The following is a 22,853-nucleotide window of genomic DNA, read 5'->3' as shown; positions in this document are numbered from 1 at the left end:
TGAGTCCAAGATTGAGAAGCATGCTCCCTGAGAGTGAGGTTGGAAGTCAAAAAGGAACCTTCAAGGGACCTCAACGCCCATAGAACTACACAGAGAGAGGCGTTTCAGAAAAACCATTTACATGGCGCAGGTGCTGAAGCAGCGGGGTGGATGGGAGCCTGCCCTGGGGCCTGCGGTGTGAGCCTGGAGACACAGGGGCCCGTAGAATGTCACAGAGAAACTAGGATAACAATTCATGGGCCGTGTGGGGGAGGCAATGAGCTTGCTCCTTCTATCAAGTCAACCGGAGTTCTCACCTTGTAATTGTCCAACCTGAATTCTCACCTTGTCACTATCCAGACAACCTGAGTTCTCACCTAGTAATCCTAACAGGGGAGTGTAAGTCTGTCTCTCTAGAGTATAATCTGCAAATTCTTTTGAGACCGACTCCAGCCTGGAACCCCAGCAGTGACGACGGGCAGTTCTGAAAGGCCCGGCAAGCCCCGAGTCAGCCATCCTCCCCCAAACTCCCCGGTCCCGGTACAAGGACTGATCTTCCCCCCTCGGTCCGGTACAAGGACTGATCTTTCCGGGGCTTTTCCCCGGGGCCAAGCTTTAGAGGGTGCGGGACGGGCTAGAGCAGCACGTGCTCCCTCCCCGCGGCCCTCCTCCTGGGCGGGCCGACTCCGCAGGACCCCGGCGCCCGCTCCAGCCCGCCCGCGGGAAGCTTGGAGCGGAAGTTCCCCGTGGGCAAAGCCGGCCCTCATTTCAGCGAAGCCTCCACGCCGCAGAGCTGGAGGAACCGGCCAAGCCCTACAGGGGCCCGGGAGACGACAGACGTGCACAGGACCCCGAAGCAGAGACAGGACCAGGCAGCGTTCTCCGTTTGGCTTTCCCGGTCAAGCGTGGGCGGGGCCAGGGACTCAGGCATGCGCACTGCCCGACCCGCAATGTCCGGACTACGTTTCCCGGCAGACTTTTCGAGAGCGCTCAGGGCAAGGTCCCGGAGCGGGCTCCAAGGTTACCTCGCGGTTGCCCCGCCGGCCGGTTCTTTTTTCAGGACGCTGTATCTCCGTCAGCCGCTATCGGGCTCTGGGCCGGGGAGAGTGAGGACCGCGGTGGAAACGGGGCGCTGTCGCGTAGTTTCAGAGCCTGCGCCAAGGCGGGGGACCCGGCGAGGGGAAAGCGGAGGAGGAGCCGGGGTAGCCGCCCTCCTGCCCCGCCCTCTCCGCCTAGCTCCTCGCTAGCGAGGGGGCGTGGCTAAGGGTGTCAGCCAATCAGCGGTAACCCTGCTCCTCCTCGGTCCGAGAGTCGCGAGGCGCGTAGGCTGGATTCCTCCGCCCTTCGCTCTTGACCCCGCCCTCTCCGCCCGGTCTTCCTGGTCTCCGCACGTGGCTGCAGCAGTTCTGATTGGGCGGTGCCGGGGGGCGTGGCCGGGCCCCCTTTAGTGGAGTGGGCTCCGGCTCCTTCTGCTCTTCTCCCTCCGGGTCCTCGGCTTCTGGTTGGTGCCGGGAAGGAAGCGGCCATGGCCCCGGGACCCCCGCCCATGTCTCCTGCGGCCCCCGCTGCGGTGAGTGAGGCCGGGGCCGTGCCGGGCTGGGACCCCCCTGCTGTATCCGGGGGAAGCCAGGCTCTGCTCTCCGGAGGCGCGGGAGGGGGCTTCCCTCGTCGCGCTCCTTCCAGGGGGCTCTGGAGGCATTTTCCCCCGGGAGCTGCCCAAAATTCAGGGACAGCCCTACAGCTGGGGGGGCTCCCCGTCCTGGAGGAGCCGCCAGCGGGGTCCTGCACAGAGCGCGCCGGGTTTGGTGGCAGGCCCCGCAGCCCCCTCCGCGGCCCGGGCTCCTCATCCTGAGAAGGAAGCACACCCCTCCGACCTCCGCCCCGGACGCCCCCCTGGGCCGGTTCACACATTTAGTTCTCGAAGCCCCCCCCAGAGCTTTCCTTTGGCAATGGCCGCTCCCCTTTTTTGAGGCGGTTGGGGTGAAGTGCCCGGGTCACAGGATGAGTTTGGACCCAGGTGCTCCCGATCCGGGTGCTCTATGAGCCCGTGGACTGACCTGGGGTGCAGGGGAGGACACTGTGGGAGGCGGGCCGGGCCGCTGGAGCGTCCTTGGGGGAAATGCCCATGAAGTCCAGCCAGCCCAAGCCAGAGAGCCCCTGAGAATACCGGAGTCCGGCCTTTGAGACTCTTCAGAACTAGGCCAGGCTTGGGGAACAGCCACAGTGAAGGGGCCCGATGTGGCCCCCGAGGGAGCCGGGAGCAGCGCCCTGCGGGTGCACAGGGGCATCCGTCCAGGTGGATGGAGGGGCCCCCGGAGATTGGTTCTGAGCTAAAAGCAGCTCGGGAGGCTCCCTTAGTGCGCCAGGGCTCTTGTTGCATCAGTGCAGAGTCCGCGTCAGGTCTGGCCAACTTGTGAGTCCAGTGGGACGTGGGGCGTGTGGGCGGCGCTTCCCGTGTCCGGGATCCCACTCCTGAGCATGGGGGCCGAGGATTGTGAAGGAGGAGCGGAGGGAGGAGTAAGTGCAGAGAAGACCTCTGGAAGGCTTTCTGAAGCGTCTCCTCTGCAGCCGGACTTCTCTCGGAGCCCCTTCCAGTGGGGAACGCCTTGCGGCTGAGGGGTGCAAAGTGGGTGGGGGGTGAGAAAGTATTGGTTCCCAGAGAGGCCATTGGAAACTTTGGAGAGAGCAGGGGAATGATGGAGTCGGAAGCCAGACTGCGGAGTTAAGGCGGAGGGGAAGGGAGTGGAGACCCTGTCAGGAACAGTCTCCTCAAGGGGAGGAGGCCATAGTGAGGAGAGATGGATCAACTGAGCTGTTTGGAAGAGGGGGAGATGGAGAGTGACAGAGGGGACTGCGGGATGGGATCACTGGGGCGGGGAGAAGGGCCGACCCTTCCTGTGCCATGGGTGTAGGAGAAGGGGCAGCTGTTGGGAAGCGGGGCTGGGAGCTTGGGGAAGGGACAACAAAGCTTTTAGAGAGGGAGAGTCACTCGAGGAGGTGCGGAAGGATTGCCTTCCGGAGAAGCAGAAGGCGTAAAGTGTGGGGAATGGTGTCGCCTGCTCCTGGGCCCAGCGCACCTTCCATGTGACGCAGGGCCGGCTCTGGGCTGCAGCAGCTTCCCCCTCTGGGATGGAGGCGATGCCGCTCGTGTCCTGACCACTGAGCCGCTGTCAGGGTGGATGTTGTAGTACAGGACAGTGGACATGGGGGCTGCTGGTTCTCCGTGTTGTTGCACAGATCGGGCATGAAGGGGAGCCCTCGAGCGAGACCTGCTGGTCCTGAGCACCGTGGGGTCCACCTCTCTCATGTCCTGCCAGGTCTGGATGCAGGGGGGCCACTAGGTGACCCACACGTGTTTGTCGTTTCAGGAAGCCATGACGTTCAAAGATGTGGCTGTGGCCTTTACCCTGGAGGAATGGCAGCATTTGGACCCTTCTCAGAAGGACCTGTACAGGGAGGTGATGCTGGAGAACTACAGAAACCTGGTCTGCCTGGGTGAGGACCGCTCCGGGGATCACCCAGAGTCTGCTCCTGGGAGGGGCACAGCGCCGGGCGTATCCCGAGTGCTTTGCAGTTATCCTCTGCCCCCGAACCCTGTGTGGCCTCAAGTGGTTGGGCTGCCAGCGAGGGAGGCAGGGGAGGTCCAGGCCCCTGGACGATGATGTTCCAGAGACCTTTGTGTTCCCTCGGGCCCAGGTAGTGCCCCAGGTATCTGCATTTACTAAGCCCCTGTTCGGGGCCAGGCATATGTACGGGAGACCCCAAAAGGCACAAAATGCCCGCCTGCTCTTGGGCGTTCTCCTCAGGAAGTGCCATAGCTGTCTTTCTGACCCCAAATCCTCGGGACCCTTGGGAACGTGTTCCTCAGGAGCCTCTTGTGGAGGCCTTGGTACCAGTTCTCTGAGTCTCTCAGCCGGCCTTCTTTTTTCAAGAAGAGAGAAGGAACTAAAATGAATCCTGAAGGGGCTCTCGGTCCATAAAACCTTTCCGTGTTCAATGAACAGGCCTGGCCAATTCCAAACCATACGTGATCTGCCAGTTGGAACAAGGAAGAGGCCCTTGGATGCCAGTGGGAGACACCTCCCTCTGTAACAGAGGGAGCCACCGTGCAGGTGAGTGAGGGTCGGGGCCCAGCAGCCTTCCTGACACCACAGCCCCCCCTGCTGCCCCTTCGGGGAGGAGAGAGCGTATTCTGCCACTGAGGCTCCCATTAAAGTGGAGTCTCCTCTTCTTAGAAAGCAGGTAGCCTTGATGGGGTCTGTCTCCCAGGTTTTCAAGGGGAAAGCGGGGGGGAGTGTTCTTTAGAAAATTGCAAGAGGACCTTCAATGGAGGGATGCTCAACGAGAAGATCTGAAAGCCTCAGCGAGCTCCCAGATTGTGTCTGGAGGCGGGAGGCCGGCCCCTGAACATGAGGAGCCAAGAAATCTGAAGAGGGATGGCTTGTTCTCTGAGGGTGCTGAGGGCATTCGTGTGGGCTGGGTCAGGGGAGGTGACAGTGGCTGGTGACTCTGCCAACCGGTCTGTCATAACAGAAGCAACCAAGACCAACAACCTCAGCCCATTGCTGGGGATGCACATAGGCCCAGACGAGGCTTCTAGGATGAACCTTGAAAGTCTGGCCAGAGGAACTGCATCTTAGGTAAGAATGAAGACCAGTGGCTTGAGATGTTTGCGACCACAAAGATCTGATGTGGGAAGGGAGAGTTTCGTTATTAATCACTTGGCCCTGCCGTGTACTGAGCCACGTACTGGGAGTACAATTCCAAGTGGAAACGGCCAGGGGAAAAGTGAGGAATCTAAGCCTGGGCAAGAAGTCGCCAGTCAGAGAGGCTTCTCTGGGATGAAGGCTGAAAGTCCCAGGGAATACGCGTGAGTGGGGTTCTCTATGGAGAGTTAGCTTCTGAGAGCGGGATTGGGATTTCTGGATTCTGGTGCCGGCCTTCGTAGGACTAGCTGACCCGAAAGCTTTTTTTCTTTTTCTTTTTTTTTTTTCGCTAAGGCAACGGGGGTTAAGTGAGTCACACAGGTAAGAAGTGTTGAGTGTGTGAGGGCAGATTTGAACTCCGGTCCTCCTGACTGCAGGGCCAGTGCTCTATCCACTGCGCCACCTGGCTGCCCCAAAAGCTTTTAAAGACCAGAGTGACTACGTAGAAAAGGAGAGGGTTGGTGAGACTCACCTGATGTGTAGCCACCGAGCAGATGCCGCTGAGAGACTGCAGTGCGATAAATGCACAAACTCCCTGGATATACCTGCTGAGAAAGGAGTCCATGGAAGGGTGGCCCACAGCCGCCTGTGTCGGCTCTAAGTCCATCAAGCCTAAACAGCCAGCAAGAGGAACAGAAGTTGGAGCAGGGCTGTCAGCTCCCTCGCTTTGCCTCGGGGCTTACGGCCCAGAACAGAGCTTTGGATCTAATGGGTCGATCTTAAGTTACAAAGAGAGAGCACAGCATCGTTTGTGTGAGGGAATCTGGGACCAGCAGAGAGAAGCATGAGAACAGAATATTCAGGTGAAGGTGTAAGAACGGACAAGCGGGGACTTGAGCAACAGAAGCATTTGTGGAAGGCTGCCTGGGTGCCTTTCCCTGTCAAGAACCAGAAGTACACTTGGCAAACAGTGGAGTTTGGGAACAGGTCTGAGGGTCTACAGACTTCTGGGTTTGAAAGTGCTGGTCTTGTCCTTCAGAGCTGGAGGAGCAGACAGGGAGCTTCTTACTAGCAAATAGCAACTGTCAATGACTATTATACGCATGTTGTGTCTACATATTTCACTGTCAGATGTTTTGCCAAATGTGCTGTCTCTCCTGGACAGGACAGAGACAGATGCCGGACTGGGGTGCTTAGGCAGGGGTTCCCAAGGGCTAAGGGAAGTTCCAGTGTGAGCTAGCAGTGGCCAGGGCATGGATTTGAAGTCCCGAAGCCCATCAGTCTTCTCCCAGAAGTTCACCACAGAGGAGGGGAATGGGGAAAGGTCCAGTAGAAAGGATTACAGATAGAGCTGAACAAGGTTAATGGTGGATACAGAAGGGGATGGGAGCATAGCTTAGAAAGAAGAAGAGATGGAAATGAGAGACTGACAAATTGCCCTTGATATGAGTGGACAGTACCCAGTGGATGGTCTCCATTCTGTGAAATAAGGAGAGGGAGTACTAAGGGACCCTTGGATAACAACCATTGTGAGTGGGAGAGAGAATGAGTTAGGGAAGAGAAGAAGAGATCTGTCCCATTGAATGCCAATTTAAAGTTAGAGAACGAAAATTGGTTTATTTCCATGACTTTTCTCACTACTTTCTTTTGTGTTTAATCAGAATATTTGCTCTTTTCCAAGAAAGCGAAGATGAGCTGATCCCTTTACTAAAGCAAGAGATGAGAGATGGGCCCCAGAGTTCCCCAGCTAGTACTCTTGTACAAGGAAGGCCCAATGGAGGGCGTCCGCTGTGGTGAATTTTCGGGAGAAGATGGATGGCCTTTGCAAACCCTTAGGAGAAGGAACTAGGGGCATTTAAGGTCAATGTGACCATAATTCAAGTTTTTGAAGGCCAACTTAAGGAAACCAGGGCAAAAAAAGAATTCTTTTAGATCAATAGAAGGTTAAGGATCTTAGGGATAAACAATGGACAAACATTAGGAAAGCAGAAACAGGCATTTATTAAGCACCTACTATGTGTGAACCTTATCCTAAGCACTTGTACAGGTGTTATTTCATTTGAGCCTGTGAGGATCCTGCATTTATTATCTGTGTTTGACAGATGAGAAAACTTGATTTGACTTCAGGTCTTTCTGACCCCAGGCATTTCCCTTATACATGCCCCCCCCAGCTGCCTCTTAAATTCAGACTTCATCTGTGTGACTGCTCAAGTCACTTTACCAGCTGGCCTCAGGACCTTGCCTTTAAAATGAGCTGGAGAAAGACATGGGAAACCACTACGGTATCCTCGCCAACCCCACATGGAGTCATGAAGAATCGGACCCCATGGAAACAATTGAGCAAATGTTCTCAGAGCTCTGTGCTGTGGGCCAGCAATGCAGTAGAGAAGAGAGATGGGCTCTAATGGGGGAGACAGTGCTAAAGGAAGGCCTGGCCTCAGGCCAAGTGGGATTGAAGGTTTCATAGACAAAACAGATCAGATCTTGCATATGTTTCCTCGTATGCAAAATGATTGAGCTGGACTTGGACTTTGGGGTGTCATCGATGACAAACAGTAAACACTACGCATTGTTAGAACATAAATTCTTTTTTTTATTATTATATATTTTTTTATAATATTATCCCTTGTATTCATTTTTCCAAATTATCCCTCCCTCCCTCCACTCCCTCCCCCCATGGCAGGTAATCCCATACATTTTATATGTGTTACAATATCACCTAGATACAATACATGTGTGTAAATACCATTTTCTTGTTGCACAATAAGCATTAGATTCCGAAGGTACATGTAACCTGGGCAGACAGATATTAGTGCTAACAATTTTCATTCCCCTCCCAGTGTTTCTTCTCTGGGTGTAGCTACCTCTGTCCATCATTGATCAACTGGGAGTGAGTTGGCTCTTCTTTATAGAACATAAATTCTTTACATGTGGATCCCACATGACTTCCACTCTTTCCTTAGATTTACTCTGAGAAAATGTGCTTTGGTAAAGGAAAACCTAGTAAGATAGGGAGAGTCTTTGGTTCTGGGAATTAAGGTCCAAGTTCTGTTCCTGGTTGTGATACTTAGCAGTGTGACTTTGACAATAATTCTTAACTCCTTTATTTGGAAAGTGCATCATGAACTTGATAATTTCACATGGTTTTTTAGGAGGATCAAAGTGAAAACTTTTTTTGTATTTCCAATGAAAGATCTTTCCCTTTTTTTCTTTTTCTTTTTTTTTTTTTTTGGATAGTACGTTAAAGCATACTCCTTTGACCAAAAAAAAGTTGATAATATGTACATTACTTATAGAAAAGGGGGTGAAATCATGTTTAGAATAACCTATGACCCTCTTCCAGCTTTTCTTACACAGAAAAAGCGTTGAGATTTTTTTACCTCCTTTTCTTTAAATAATGTACATATTATGTAAATAATGTATCATATGGAGGTTCTAAACACTACCATTACAGCTTAAAAGGAGATTTGGAGACCTGAAAACATGAGGGAAAGGGGAGAGGAGCAAGAGGACAGTCATCATGTGCCTTGCTCAGGGCCACACAGCTAGGAAGTGTTAAGTGTCTAAGGCCAGACTTGAAATCAGGTCTTCCTGACTTCACAGGGCTGGTGCTCCATCCACTGTGCCACCTAGCTGCCCCAAGAACAATCATCAATAAGCAAATCTACAGTTGGCATGAAAGTCAGTAAAATTAGCAGAAAACAATGAAATGATTCCCTTATTTCCTGCAAAGTAGCACTGGTGACTTTGGGCATCTTTTTCAGATTGGGAAGAGATAGTTGAAGCCAAGGAGCCCACTCCAAAGTTTGGCGTTACTTTGAAAGGATTTTATGAAGACAGATTGACAAGGCATCATCAACACCATGCTGCCAAACTTGGAGAAGCTTTAGAATATAATGCTATGTCGGAGAGACAGCACCACAAGGATAAATCTTCTAGGCAAGTAAAAATCACTCCTAAGAAAAACTGCCAGTACAGTGGGGCCCCACAAAAGTCATGGATGGGGTGGAAGTTCAAGTGTTGGACTGGTCCTTTTTCCACCATAGAAATTATTCATTAGAAAGTCTCCCTAAATGAGATAGTCAGAAAAAAATACTTTCTCGAGTCTGTTTAGACTAAGTAAAAATGATATCTTTGCCACAAATGAGGTATTTTTAAATTGTAATTGGATCAGCAAATCATTGTTACAATGCAGACTTTATTTAGTATCTTACTGGAGAACGTATTATGAATGTGGTTATTCATATTCAGCTTATTCATTATTTCCCATCACAGTTTTCATACTGGAATGAAACCTCATCAATGTAATGAATGTGGGAAGACCTTCTGCTGGCGCAAGGGACTTAATGTACATCAAAAAATTCATAGTGGACAGAAACCTTATACCTGTGATGAATGTGGGAAGGCCTTCCTCCTGAGCACGCACCTTATTCAACATCAGAGGATTCATAATGGAGAGAAGCCTTATGTATGTAACGAATGTGGGAAGGCCTTCCGGCTTAGTGCACACCTTACTCTGCATCAGAGAATTCATAGTGGAGAGAAACCTTTTGTATGTAATGAATGTGGAAAGGCTTTCTCTCAGAGTTCACAACTTAACCGACATCAAAGCATTCATACCGGAAAAAAAGCTTATAAATGTAACGAATGTGAAAAGACTTTTAGTCGTAGCACAGGACTTATCAAACATAAGAGAATTCACACTGGAGAAAAACCTTATAAATGTAATGACTGTGAGAAGGGCTTTCGTCGGAATGAACAACTTATTCGACACCAGAGAATTCACACTGGAGAGAAACCTTATAAATGTAAAGAATGTGGCAAAGCTTTTCGTCAGAGCTCACAATTTAGTCAGCACAAAAAAATTCATATTGGAGAGAAGCCTTATCAATGTACTGAATGTGGAAAGTTCTTTTTAGAGAAGACACAACTTACCCGGCATCAAAAAATACATACTGGAGAAAAACCTTATAAATGTAATGAATGTGGGAAGGCTTTCTTGGAGAGGAGGCAGCTTACACAACACCAGAGAGTTCATACTGGAGAGAAACCTTACGAATGTAATGAATGCGGGAAAAGCTTTCGTCAGAGCTCACGATTTAGTCAACATAAAAAAATTCATACTGGAGAAAAACCTTATAAGTGTAATGAGTGTGGGAAGGCCTTCCTAGAGAGGAAACAGCTTACCCAACATCAGAGAGTTCATACTGGAGAGAAACCTTACGAATGTAATGAATGTGGAAAAAGCTTTCGTCAAAGCTCACGATTTAATCAACATAAAAAAATTCATACTGGGGAAAAACCTCATAAATGTAATGAATGTGGGAAGGCTTTCTTGGAGAGGAAACAACTTCGTCAGCATCAGAGTGTTCATACTGGAGAGAAGCCCTATGTATGTGATCAGTGTGGGAAGGCATTCAGCTCCAAGTCATACCTTACTGTACACCAGACAAATCACACTGGAGAGAAGTCTTATGATAAATGTAGTGGATGTGGGAAGGTCTCGCCAAAGACGTGCCTTACTCAGCATCCGAGAATTCCTATCAGACTGAAGCCTTATCAATGTAGTGATTGTAGAAAGACCTTCCTCGACAGGAAACCACTTATTCACCATCAGAGGATTCACACAGAAGGAATTGCCACCTTGCTGTAGCAAACATGAGATGACCTTCCAAGAGTAGAAACAGCTTATTCAACTTTGGAGACTTTGTAAGTGTTGAGAAACCCTGTGAATGTGATAGAACGTGGGAAGACTTCATAAGTGTAGAAAAACCTTGTGAATGTTATGAATACGGGGAGGCTTTTCTAGAGAGTAGAGAACCTAAATTAACACTGGAGAATTCATGAATGATGGGAAGCTTTTATGAATATAACAAGGTCTTTCCTAAGAGCTCACCGTTTAGTGAATATAAAAATAATTCGTGTTTATGAGACGCCTTATGTGAAAAGGCCTTTCTAGAGAACATCAGGAAATTCATTATGGTGAGAAATGTGAATATAATAAATGTGGGAAAACTGTATAAGAACAAAGAGTTTAATCAGTGTCAATACCAAAGTGAAACTATGGATATTATGCAGAATAGCTTTCTGAGAGCATGTCTTACTTGACATGAAATTGTACAAAATTTTAACTTTTTGAATGGCAGAGCTTTATGAAGATAACAAATGGAAGAAGGATCCCAACCACTGCAGACACTGAAATTTAGGCATTCATTTAAAAGGAAATTGTAAAGATCTGGTTGTCACACTATAGTCTGGGACACTGGCTGATCTTGTGTGGCCTAGGAAATCTTTATTTTTAAATGTAAAAACCTTGCCTCTGGGGTGGGCCACATTTGGCTCTTAAGTTGAAGTTGTCAAATTTTTCTATACTACATGAAGCAAATAATCTAGTTTCCCATGAGATTTCCTTAAGGCTGCTGATCTAGTTTTAGTTATCCCAAGCTTCTCCCCAAAGAATATTAACAATAGCTGTCATTTATATAGCACCTACTACATGCCAGGCACTGTACTAAGCACTTTAAAAATATTAGTCATTTGATCCTCACAACCACCTTAGGAGGTAAGTGCTATTATCATCCCTGAGGAAACTGAGGCAAATGAGTTGAGTTAATCATCACATAATGTTGCTGTGTTGCTGTTCTGGTTCTGCTCGCTTCACTCAGCATCAGTTCATGTAGGTCTCCCTAGTCCTCTCTGAAATCATCCTGCTGGTCGTTTCTTACAAAACCATAATATTCCATAACATTCATATACCATGACTTGTTCAGCCATTCCCTGACTGATGGCGTCCGCTCTGTCTCCATTTCCTTGCCAGTACAAAAAGGGGAAAGCCTTTTGCTGAGAGAGGAGTAAGATCTACACTATCTAATGAAGCTGGGAAGGGATTAGGGAGTATAACTGCAGACAACCTGAGGACATGAACAAGCTCAGACTTGGCTTAGGGACTGGAAGCATTTTAAAGCAGTCTGGTGAGCAGCATACTTCATTAGGGATTTGCAAAGGCTTTAGGAGTGAGTCTGTCTGGAAATCAACTTTCATTTGGCTCCTCCTAAAGTGGAATTCCTTTGCTTCCACAACTGGTCAACTTAATGCACTGCTTCAAATGCACAGTGAAATCTGGCCAGTTTACCAAAAGGAGGCTACAGTAAAGGATAAAGTCAGTGAATTGGATGGATAAAATATGTTTAATATTTACTTTCGAATGATTCATACAAGCTTTACATTACATGATCTTCACAGAGGAGCCCACCATGATAGAACCACCAACCAAAAGAACGTTATCAAAGAGGTCTCCTTTATGTTCTTGCATTTCTCAACCTGTCACCACAGGGGTTTGACATTTGAACGTGAACCTATTACTAACAACTGCATGCCCTCAATGGCATTCTGTACTGTGCACCAGAGTGATGCAACGATTCCTTTTTGAAACTCTGTAATCTTACCTCATCAGCTGTGTTGACATGATTGAGATGTTGTGAACATTGACCATCACTGTGCATTAATAGCTCTCTTGAAACCATCACAGACTTACCACAAATGTTCTGTAGAAACAAACTTCATTATTTCTTATGGCACTATTAAAGCTGTTTTATGATTTAAACTCATTCTCTGCTTAAATTACTACTCTTCTGTCTGGTACAATTTCCTTCCCCTTCCCCTTCCCTCTCTTTCCCCTTCTCCTTTCTTTCTTTCTTTCTTTCTTTCTTTCTTTCTTTCTTTCTTTCTTTCTTTCTTTCTTTCTTTCTTTCTTTCTTTCTTTCTTTCTTTCTTTCTTTCTTTCTTTCTTTCTTTCTTTCTTTCTTTCTTTCTTTCTTTCTTTCTTTTCTTTCTTTCTTTCTTTTCTTTCTTTCTTTCTTTCTTTCTTTCTTTCTTTCTTTCTTTCTTTCTTTCCTTTCTTTCTTTCTTTCTTTCTTTCTTTCTTTTCTTTCTTTCTTTTCTTTCTTTCTTTCTTTCTTTCTTTCTTTCTTTCTTTCTTTCTTTCTTTCTTTTCTTTCTTTCTTTCTTTCTTTCTTTCTTTCTTTCTTTCTTTTCTTTCTTTCTTTCTTTCTTTCTTTCTTTCTTTAATATTAGATAACTGATTTTATTATAAAGCTGTCAAGCACAGAAGAAAAACTACATGTTGGACCCAGGTCTTGGAAATTTAGGTTGGACCCACTCACTTGACAGCTAAGTCAAGTCTGGTACATTTTGAAATGGCCTCGTTGGCAATAGTGGTTAATTCAGAAGTGTCTAGGAGAGTGTAGCTGGTGTGCCCGTGAGAGAAGGAAAGAAAATCTTCTATCTAAAGGGATCCTTTCCTTATAAAGATTAGTTTATGTAGAAACCTTGTTTAAAATAAAGCTGTATGTGCATTAACATAGCAGACACAACCGTCCAATAATGTTGGACTCATTGTATAAAAGATTCAGAAAAGTGACATTTGTACTTTGCAATGAAATGAGCCTCGGGATGTTGGTAACCTGGTCATTTTAATTACCTTTGTGAGATCTGGAAGATGGGAAATAGAGAATATGCTATTTCCTCATCACTTAGTAAGATGTACAACTGGGAAATACAGTTTTTTTATCTAATTAGTCACACTTTGGAAAAAAAAGTTATCAAGATAACTAATGGAGCAGCGTTGATGACTGGCAAATGTTGGAACACTGGAAGCGGCTGGAAGCTCCAGCAGGCCGATCGGAACGGAGAGTTCGGGGCCTTTTCGGACCTCCAGTGGCGGCCGCTACCCCCGCGCACCGGGGGATTTCCTGACACTACCGTTCCCAGAAGGCCTTGCCCTCGATCCGGTTCTGTGACTTCCACTTCCGTCCATTCGCTTCCCTCTCCCCACCCCCACCCCCGGAAGTGGAGTTTTGTAACAGCTTCGGGAGTCCCGAGAAAACGGAGGAGAGACCGAGAGTTCGGGGCCGGGCGTCTGGCCACGCCCCTCACGGATGCCTTGTGTGCGCACGCGCAAGGTCTCTCATCACTTTCATGGGCCCCGCGACCGCCGTCTCCAGGCTGCCCTCCGGGATGCCCACTCCCTTTCTGACCCCTGCTCGGGCGGCATCCCTGGAAGAGGATCCGCGGGGTCCAAGCGCGGCTGCCTCTCTGGTGGGTCCGGAATCCGGGGCTTGGAGGGTGGAGGGAGGAACACGTAGACTGGGAAACTGAGGCATGGGATAGGAAACTTCCCGAACTTGTGGAAGGTTCCAGCCTGGAGGCTCATCCCCGTGTGACAGGTGGGGAAACTGAGGCAGCCACCCGCCCAAGTAGAGGGGAGAACCTGAAATCCAGGCTAGGGTAGAGAACTCGTGCCCTGGAGGGGGTCTTGGGGGATATGGGGTGGGGCAGAACCCTCTTGTAGTTAGCGGGGGGCGGGACACTGACTGGGGGGCAGGGGAAAGGAAGGGGTCAGGCGGGGAAGAGCTCCAAGTCTGTCTGGAGTGGGGGCGGGGCACAGGTGGAGAGGGGAGGGCTGAAGATGGTAATAGGGGAGGAGACAGGGAAGAGCCCAAGCCTGGCTCCCATGGGGATGGATGCAGGGTCAAGAATTGGTGCCAAGGGGGCAAGGCAAACCCAGCCTTGTTCCTCCCCGGCCTTAGCAGACACTAGTCTGGACTGGTGGTGCCCCCAGTGCCCGCGGCTCTGGTTGGCACTTCTGTCTGGGTGTGAGGCCCAGCATGTGCAGAGGAGGCCTGGGACTGGCTGCATGCTTGTGGCTGGCGAGCAGGAAGGAGGCTTGGAGGCAGAAGGTGGGCTTGGAGAAGGGATCCAGCCACCTGGCTTCCACTTGGTTCTATTTGCCCTTCCGCACCCCTTCCCCCCTCACTTCAGGATTCCTAAAGACTTTGCATAGTCCAGAAAGGCCCTTTTTTAAGGTCTGCAGTGGGAGCCTAACTAATGTTGATTTGTTACCTGACCAAAAAGATACTGTTTCCATCGCTCCAGTGAAGCCTGTTCTTTCTTTTGTAGTAACTTTTATTAAAAACCGTGTTTTTCTGCCTCCCAGCTGCATCTTGCCCCAAACTGCTTTTTTGATCGGCATCTTGGTAGCTTGGGAGGAGACTGTGCCATCAGTGGCATTCGTTGTGAGGCAGCAGACTGAATGGCACACTCTGACGCGAATAAGTTGTAGCAAATCTGTCTCCCTCTCCCGTGCAGTGTCCGGCAAGGAAGCGGGCTGTCGTGCGCCAGAAATGTGATTGTTCAGCATTCCGAGTCAAGAAGCTTTTATTAAATACTGACTATAAGCCAGACATGGTACTGAATACTGAATAGCTAAAGAAAGGCAGGAGGCAGTCCCTGCTCTCAAGGAACTTCCAATAGAATGGGTGAGAGAACACGCAAACAGCTGTGTACAATTAAGGGAAGGCACTGTAATTAAGGGGTGTTGCAAAAGCTGCTGTAGGAGTTGGAGGAGGCTTAAAGGAAGCTAGAGAGGTGAATAGGCAGAGCAGAGAAGATGGAGCCTTTCAGGCATGGGGGACAGCCAGAGAAATCCGGGAGCTGAGAGATGGACATAGCCAGGAGGCTGAATAGAAAAGGATATGTAGGGAATCCGATGTAAGAAGACTGGAAAGGTGGGGGTGGGGAGGACAAGATTATGGAAGTCTTTGAATGTTCCTTTGAATGTTCCTGAAGGCAACAGGGAACCACTGGGAGTTTACCGAGTAGGGGAAGTGATGACCAGCACTTTAGGAAAACCACTTTGGAGAGTGAATGGAGGTTAGGTTGAAGAAGGGAGATCTTGAGACAAGCAGGATCCGAGTTATTGCCATAGTCTGGCATGAAATGATGAAAGTCAGCATCAGAGGAGAGAAGGGAGTGGGGTGGGGGAGATGTTATAGAAGTGAAATGGACCAGAGGTGCTGCAGAGGTGACATTGACTCTGGGTGTTACAGAGGTGAAATGGACCAGAGGGTGACATTGACTAGAGATGTTGTAAAGGTAAAATGGACCAGAGATGCTGCAGAGGTAACATTTACTAAAGATGTTGCAAAGGTGCTGCAGAGGTGACATTGACTATGGGTGTTACAGAGGTGAAATGGACCAGAGGTGCTGCAGAGGTGACATTGACTATGGGTGTTACAGAGGTGAAATGGACCAGAGGTGACATTGACTAGAGATGTTGTAAAGGTAAAATGGACCAGAGATGCTGCAGAGGTAACATTTACTAAAGCATGTTACAAAGGTGCTGCAGAGGTGACATTGACTATGGGTGTTACAGAGGTGAATGGACCAGAGGTGACATTGACTAGAGATGTTGTAAAGGTAAAATGGACCAGAGATGCTGCAGAGGTAACATTTACTAAAGATGTTACAAAGGTGCTGCAGAGGTGGCATTGACTAGAGATAATACAGAGGTGAAATGGACCAGAGGTGACATTGACTAGAGATGTTGCAGAAATGGACCAGAGATGGTGCAGAGGCCCAGTGGAAGGCCTTGTTGCCACACTGGATATGGAGGGCGGGAATCGGGGTTGGGGTGAGAGAGTGAGGAATTTAGGATGACTCTGAGGTTGGGAAGCTTGGGGGTTTGGGGGGGATGGTGATGTCCTTCATAGAGATGAGGACGGTAAGGGAGGGGAGGTTCAATTGGTCAAAAAACATTTATTAAGCACCTACTATGTGCTAGGCACTGTGCCAAGCCCTTTATAACCCTGGGGTTATAAAGGCAAGCAGGAGATAGTCCCTGTCACCAGGAACTCACAGACTGTTGAAGGTAAATAGTGAATTCAGTTTTGGATGTGTTAATTCAAGACGTCTTAGAGGACACTCACTTTGAAATGTCTAAGAGTTGGGGGTGTGAATCTAGGAGAAAGGTCGGGGCTGGATAAGTCATCTGAGAGTTATCTGTGAAGATAAATCCGGGGGAGCTGGTGAGGTCATTAAACACACTAGTGTAGAGAGAGAAAAGGGGCTCTCAGGTAATTGGGGGTAACCCCCATAAAGATGCAGACAAGTAGGAGGATGACCAGGAGGGGCAGGGGCAGGAAAATTAGGATAAGAGATAATCCAGTCTTTGAGGGTGATGGAGCATCCAATCCTAGGAGACCAGGTTATTCTCACATAGCTGCTTGTGCCCTTCCCCTGTCTGAGCTGTCCTCCTGGCTTTCTCTTCCTCTTTTTTGGGGGGCTGAGGCAATTGGGGTTCAATGACATGTCCGGGGTCCCACAGCTAGGCGGTGTTAAGTGTTTGAGGCCAGATTTGAACTCAGGTCCTCCTGGCTTCAGGGCTAGTGCTCTTCCCACTGCGCCACCTAGCTGCCCCCAGCTTCCCCTTCTTCCAAGGGACTAGAAATTATGGTCCCTGGGTGAGCACAAGTATCTTTGATCTTTCAGGAGTCCATGTCATTCCAAGACGTGGCTGTGGACTTCACGTGGGAGGAGTGGCGCTGCTTGGGCCCGGCCCAGAAGGAGCTGTACCGGGAGGTGATGCTGGAGAACTACCAGAACCTGGTCTGCCTGGGTGAGGAGGCTCCCCTAGGGAGGGACGCATATGTTAAGTAGGTCTTGAGTGGCCTGTGGAGGTGAGAGATCCTTGGGACCTGAATCGGGGCCCCCAGATGTACCTGGAGCCCGGCAGCTTGGTCTTGTCACCCTGTAAGTTGTGTCTTCTCCACTCTCTGCTCCCTCAGGTCCAAGAACTGCCCTTCTCAGCAGGAAGCCATTTTTCCTCTCACCTCTTCTCCATTTTGGAAGATTGTCATTCAGTGGTTTTTTTCTCCTGCCCTAAGGGGTCTTCCTGGTGGGCCCACTTACTCTCCCAGAGACAGGAGCTGGGATTGACCCTCCGGTGGGACGCTTTCTGTCCTGAGCCTTTCTCTGTGTTCATTGGGCAGGACTGGCTGCTTCCACACCAGAAATGATCGCGCAGCTAGAGCGAGGTGAGGCGCCATGGCGGCCTGAGGGAGGAGGTTCTGGAATCCACCCTCCAGGTGAGTGATTTGGCCAGGCTGAGGGAGGGGAAAGGGTGTGCACATCTCCTCATGCTTAAGGAAAGGGGTGCTCTAGGGGGAGGGGATAGACATTCTCTTTCCCACCTCCCCTTGCCATTTTGGGGATAATCAGCCACTCATCCTGGATGTTAGCTTCCATGCTGTAGTCAGTGTTTTTCCTAGTGTGATGCAGCTTGTACAAACTCTTTGTGGCCCTTTATGGCTGTCCCTGTTCTGGTCTATTTCCATCCTTTGTGTTCTCAAAAAAGAGAGGTCAGAAAACGTGAGGGGAGCTGCCTGTAGCCTTGAGCCCCCCTTGTCCTCTCCCCCCTGCTCCCAGGTGAGGCTGGGGAGGGGGACGAGGGTCAGCTGCCCCTCAGTGGCTGCGGACAACCTTTTTTCCCCTCTGGCCTCTGGTTAAAGGCCTGTGCACTTCCAAGTTGTCCGTCTTTGTGTACTTTGCCTCACTCCTCCTTTCTTGGTCTCTCCCATGTCTTTATTTCTAGTAGATGGTGCAGGACATTTATTCAGATGAAATCCATTTCGTCATTTTAGTCTTTCTTGGGTGGGAATGGAAGCTTCCCAGCTGTACAAATGGGTGTTTTTTCATCTGGTCTTTTAAGGGCTTGCAAAAGTGCCGTTTGTGCCCTTCCTTTAGGTGACTTAGCTGCTGATTCTCCTGGACGAGTCCGTCTGCATTCTCCCCACAGAAATAACAGGAGGGAAAACATCTCCCTCTGGCTCAAACAGAGCTTCCTTCCCAAACTGGAGAAGAGTTAATAGTTGCTCGGGGGGATGAGAGGCTTCCAGACCTCGAGTGGAAGCCTCGTGGCCTGTTTGGAAGCAGCACTTTTCTTTTCCCATCACTCTGGAGAGACGAGAGGAGGTGCTTGAAGTGCTCTGTTTGCGGGACAATTCCACAAAATCCTCCAGGGCTCTTTTTTTATGTAGAAAACATTCAGGGGCAGCTCGGTGGAGCAGGGGACAGAGTGCAGGCCTAGGAGTCACTCAGATCCAGCCTGAGACTTGATAGCTGTGTGACTGGGCAAGTCACAACTCCCATTGCCTTGCAAACAACAGCAGTGGCAAAAAGAAAACCTTTTAAATCTCAGCCTTTCCTCTTCTTGCTCTCTCTCCCCTTTCCTGCCTGATCTTAAACCTTAGCTCCCACCTAAGTGAAGTCAGAGGCTCTATTGAAGTCCCTGTTCACTGCGTCCAAATCGACTGTTTTACTCTTTGGCTTATGGAGCACTTAGATCCACAAATACAGACGTAGACCAGCCCTTCCTGGGCCTTGATTCCTGGCTGCCAGCAGAAATCTGAAAGGCAGAATTATGTCATTATTTGGCAAGGACAGGATCCCCACTGCCATTCCCATGCTTGGAATGCTCTCCCCCTCACATCCTTCAGCACTTAACATCCCTCGCTCAGTCTTCTCAGCTGTAAAATGGGGCTAACAATGCTGACCCAGCAGAGTTGGGAAGGTGAGATGTTTGTATCATTGAGCCCGGTGCTGGCACCCAATGGGCCCTTAATAAGCACTTGGTCCTTCCCCTTTGCCCCGTGCTCTGTGTCAGTCTTTTACATCCTCAGGCCTTGGTGAGCATCTGTAAGGTCCTTCTAGGTGCCCAGCTCCGAGCTGAGTGTGGGAGGTACCCACATGTCTGCACATCCGGGATCTGGACGAGGGATGGTGGGGAGCATCAGAAAGCAGGGACCCAGGCTCCCAGGAGGGCGTCTCACCAAACGGGAGCCGGGGGGGGGCTGGGAGATGGTGACGGGGGAGAGCGCTCCAGGCCTGGGGAATGGCTGTGCTGACACCGAGCACTGGGGAGCCAGGGGCTGGGAATGGCATGGGAGGGAGCGAGGCGAGAGAAGGCCTGAGGTCCAGGTTTGTGAAGCACTTTGTATTTTGTCCCAGAGGCCCGAGCAGCCACTGGAGGTTAGGGAGGAGCTGATTCTGCATTTTAGGAAAATCCCTTTGGTGGCTGAATGTAGGAAGGACTGCGGGGGGAGGGGGGGAGAGACTGAGACAGGATGACCCCACCTCAGCCCTGAGGGGCTCTGGATGGAGGTAGTCCAAGGAGGGGAGGGGGATTAGATAGGAAAAGAAGGGGACATCAAAATTGTGAGGCCCTGACCCTGGAAGGTGAATCTGACATTAATAAGATGGCTGGGGAGAGAGGAGGGTTCGTTGTCCAGTGTCTCTTGTAAAAGGTTGCCTGTTTCCTGCTACTTTTTAAAAACTCATACTGATCAATCACACAATGTAACTATTGTGCACAGGGTCCCCCTGCTTCTGCTCACTTCACTCAGCATCAGCTCATGTAAATCTTTGCAGATTTTTTTGAAATCCACTGGCTCATCATTTCTTATAGCACAGCACTATTCCGTTATATACATTCATCACAACTTGTTCAACTGTTCCCCAAATGATGGGCATCCCTTCGGTTTTTAATTCTTTGTCATTTCGGAAAGAACCATTAGCAAACATTTATTAAGTGCCTACAATGCTAATTGCTAGGAGTACAAATAAAGGCCAAAAACATGATCTCTGTCTTTCAGCAACTCATGTTTTATGTGTTGGAATTATTGTTCTTGATTGTTAAGGCAAGACAGTATTCGGAATGTAATAATAGGAAGAAGGGATATTTTATCTGCTTCCTCTTTCTTTCAGATTGGGAAATTGGACCTGAAAACAAGGAATCAGTTATCGAAGTTGGCCTTTCTATGGAAGAACCATTCTCGGAAAGATTCACAAATAGTGGTGTCTGTGTCTCCAAGTTGGACCAAACCTGGATATGTGCTACCAGGTTAGAGAGGCAGCAGAAGGATGAAGATACATCCAGAGTGCCAAAAAATACCCAAAGGAAATCTCTTAATGAAGTGAGAAGCCATGACCACAGTCATTGGGCTAGAAGTGCTCATGTGGAACCAGTTCATTTTCCCCAACCAAAAATATCATTAGAAAATACTCTTTCTAAATGTGATACATATGGAAAGAACTTCAGACTGTACTCGGCCCTCAGAAACTGTAATAAAATCTGCTCAAAAATTTTCCCTAAGTATAATGAGAGTAGGAAGTCCTTCAGTTATAATTCCCATCTCATTGAAAACCATAAACTGCATCCTGAAGAGAAGCCTTATGAATGTCATGACTGTGGGAAGGCCTTCCGATGGAGCTCACACCTTGCTCAGCATCAGATAACCCACACTGGAGAGAAGCCCTATGAATGTAAGGAGTGTGGGAAGGCCTTCGGGTTGAGCACGGGGCTGACTCGACATCAGAGGATTCACACTGGAGAGAAGCCTTATGAGTGCAATGAATGTGGGAAAGCCTTCCTTTTGAACACAAACTTTATTGTTCATCAGAGAATTCATAGTGGAGAAAAACCCTATGAATGTAATGAATGTGGGAAGGCCTTCAATAGGAGCACCCAACTTACAGTACACCAGAGAATTCACACTGGAGAGAAGCCATATGAGTGTCAGGAGTGTGGGAAGGCCTTTCGACAGAACACGGTTCTCACTGAACATCAGAGGATTCACAGTGGAGAGAAACCCTATGAATGCAGTGAATGTGGGAAAGCCTTCCGACAGAGCTCACAGCTTACTCAACATCAGAGGATTCACACTGGAGAGAAGCCTTATGAATGTCATGAGTGTGGGAAGGCCTTCCTTCTGAGCACAACTTTTGCTGTCCATCAGAGAGTTCACACTGGAGAAAAACCTTATGAATGTAATGAATGTGGGAAGGCTTTCAGCTGGAGCACAGAACTTGCTGAACATCAGAGGGTTCACACTGGTGAGAAACCTTATGAATGTAATGAATGTGGGAAGGCTTTTTGCCAAAGCTCACAATTGGCTCGTCATCAGGTAATCCACACTGGAGAGAAACCTTATGAATGTCATGAGTGTGGGAAGGCCTTCCTTCTGAGTACAACCTTTGCTATCCATCAGAAAATTCATAGTGGGGAATAATCTTGTGAATATAATAAATATAAGAGCCTTCAGTTTGAGCAGTGATTTTTCTCAATGTCAGATATGTTATTAACTGTATTACATTAAAGTACTCCACTGTAGAAAGTTTATTATAAATGAGCAATTATGAATTCCATAGCCATTGCCTTCTCAACATCAGTTTGTCTTGAAGAAAGAACATCTTCAGTTAGCGAACAGAATCTACTCGACATCCTAGAATCACAACTTGTGCATCAGAGGGAGGAAAGCTTTATGTATGTATTGAAAACAAGAAAGATTTCAGCAAGCGCCAATTTTTGACTGAAAGTTAGTGAATGCAGACTAGAAGGAAATCCCATACTTGAAGGAAATCTCTTACTTTTACTATTCTCCTTATCTCAAGTCTTTAGCTATCTCCTTCTTTTATTTGCCATATTTGAGGTAGCTGATTTTCACCATTGTAGTCTCAGTAAATTAGAAGTTTTTGCCAAATTGACTCCATTTCTCTCAAGTTAATTGAATCAATCATTGTTCCTCCTTTCCATTCCCAGACAAAAAGATATACTTGCTATTTGCTAAATCAAATTCTTTTTCTTGATCATATCCGACTATTCCAAGATTTTATTCCTGCAAGCATTCCTTTTTTGTATGCAACTTTTTTTACCAGCTGACAGGTCTAGCCGATACTAAGGAAGAAAAGAGCATTCCTGTCCCTCTACTGCAGTTAGACTTTTTCACCTCCCTTTCTTGGGGGGTTGGGGGGAGGACATTGAAAATTTATGTTTCTCCTTTTTCCTTTTTTGCATGTAAGTCATCTGAACACTTAGCAACTGAGTTTCTATTTCAACTATTTTATATAATTAGCTTTTCTCCATCACATACTAGAATTAATATCAGATACAATACTGTTTAGGATAAATAGCAGAAGCACTAATAATAAGAATGATTTAGCTATCCCAAAGAGTACAATACAAGGAGTAATGACTATGCAGTAAAATATAATCTTTTGAAGTCTGAAAATGAGAGAAAAAGCACTACAGCAGCTACTACAAGGTCTCAAAATCAGGGAACAAAAGGAAAAGACTTCTGGAATGGTTTTTAAAAGGCAATTTTAAAAAATAAGGGTATAAATAGAACAGAACTTAGAACTCAAAGGTATAAAAGGAATAAGTAACATAACAAATGGATGTTTTCTTCAGAACTGGTGATTCTCTGAAAAAGAGAAACACAGATCTGGAACTCAAAAGTGCAACAATGAAGGATTTCAGAACAAAATAAGACTTCTGTAAGAATACCTGGTTTCAATACAAGCAATAGTAACTGACCTTAAAGAAAGGATACCCCC

The 22,853-nt window shown here is 48.1% G+C and overlaps 1 protein-coding gene across 1 annotated transcript; it reads left to right on the top strand.

Moving 5' to 3' along the window:
* Positions 1–1,360: 1,360 nt before the first annotated feature.
* On the top strand, positions 1,361–21,561 carry LOC141552852 (uncharacterized). Its single transcript, XM_074284811.1, has 6 exons — positions 1,361–1,549; positions 3,348–3,474; positions 3,984–4,091; positions 8,390–8,564; positions 8,901–10,052; positions 20,731–21,561. The coding sequence occupies exons 1-6, from the start codon at positions 1,505–1,507 to the stop codon at positions 21,527–21,529; spliced, it is 2,406 nt and encodes an 801-aa protein (XP_074140912.1). The 5' UTR covers positions 1,361–1,504; the 3' UTR covers positions 21,530–21,561.
* Positions 21,562–22,853: the final 1,292 nt, after the last annotated feature.

Source organism: Sminthopsis crassicaudata, chromosome 1 (genome assembly GCF_048593235.1).
Source record: "Sminthopsis crassicaudata isolate SCR6 chromosome 1, ASM4859323v1, whole genome shotgun sequence".
In the NCBI taxonomy this organism is placed as follows: Eukaryota; Metazoa; Chordata; class Mammalia; order Dasyuromorphia; family Dasyuridae; genus Sminthopsis; species Sminthopsis crassicaudata.
This window is presented reverse-complemented; position numbering and strand designations above follow the sequence as displayed.

What these genes read in the sequence shown, in the direction of transcription:
- LOC141552852 (XM_074284811.1), top strand. Translation starts at nt 1,505, where the DNA reads ATGGCCCCGGGACCCCCGCCCATGTCTCCTGCGGCCCCCGCTGCG. An exon ending in CTCCTGCGGCCCCCGCTGCG is followed by an intron (nt 1,550 to 3,347) that starts GTGAGTGAGGCC and finishes TTGTCGTTTCAG; the next exon opens with GAAGCCATGACGTTCAAAGA. An exon ending in GGGAAGGCATTCAGCTCCAA is followed by an intron (nt 10,053 to 20,730) that starts GTCATACCTTAC and finishes CTTCCGATGGAG; the next exon opens with CTCACACCTTGCTCAGCATC.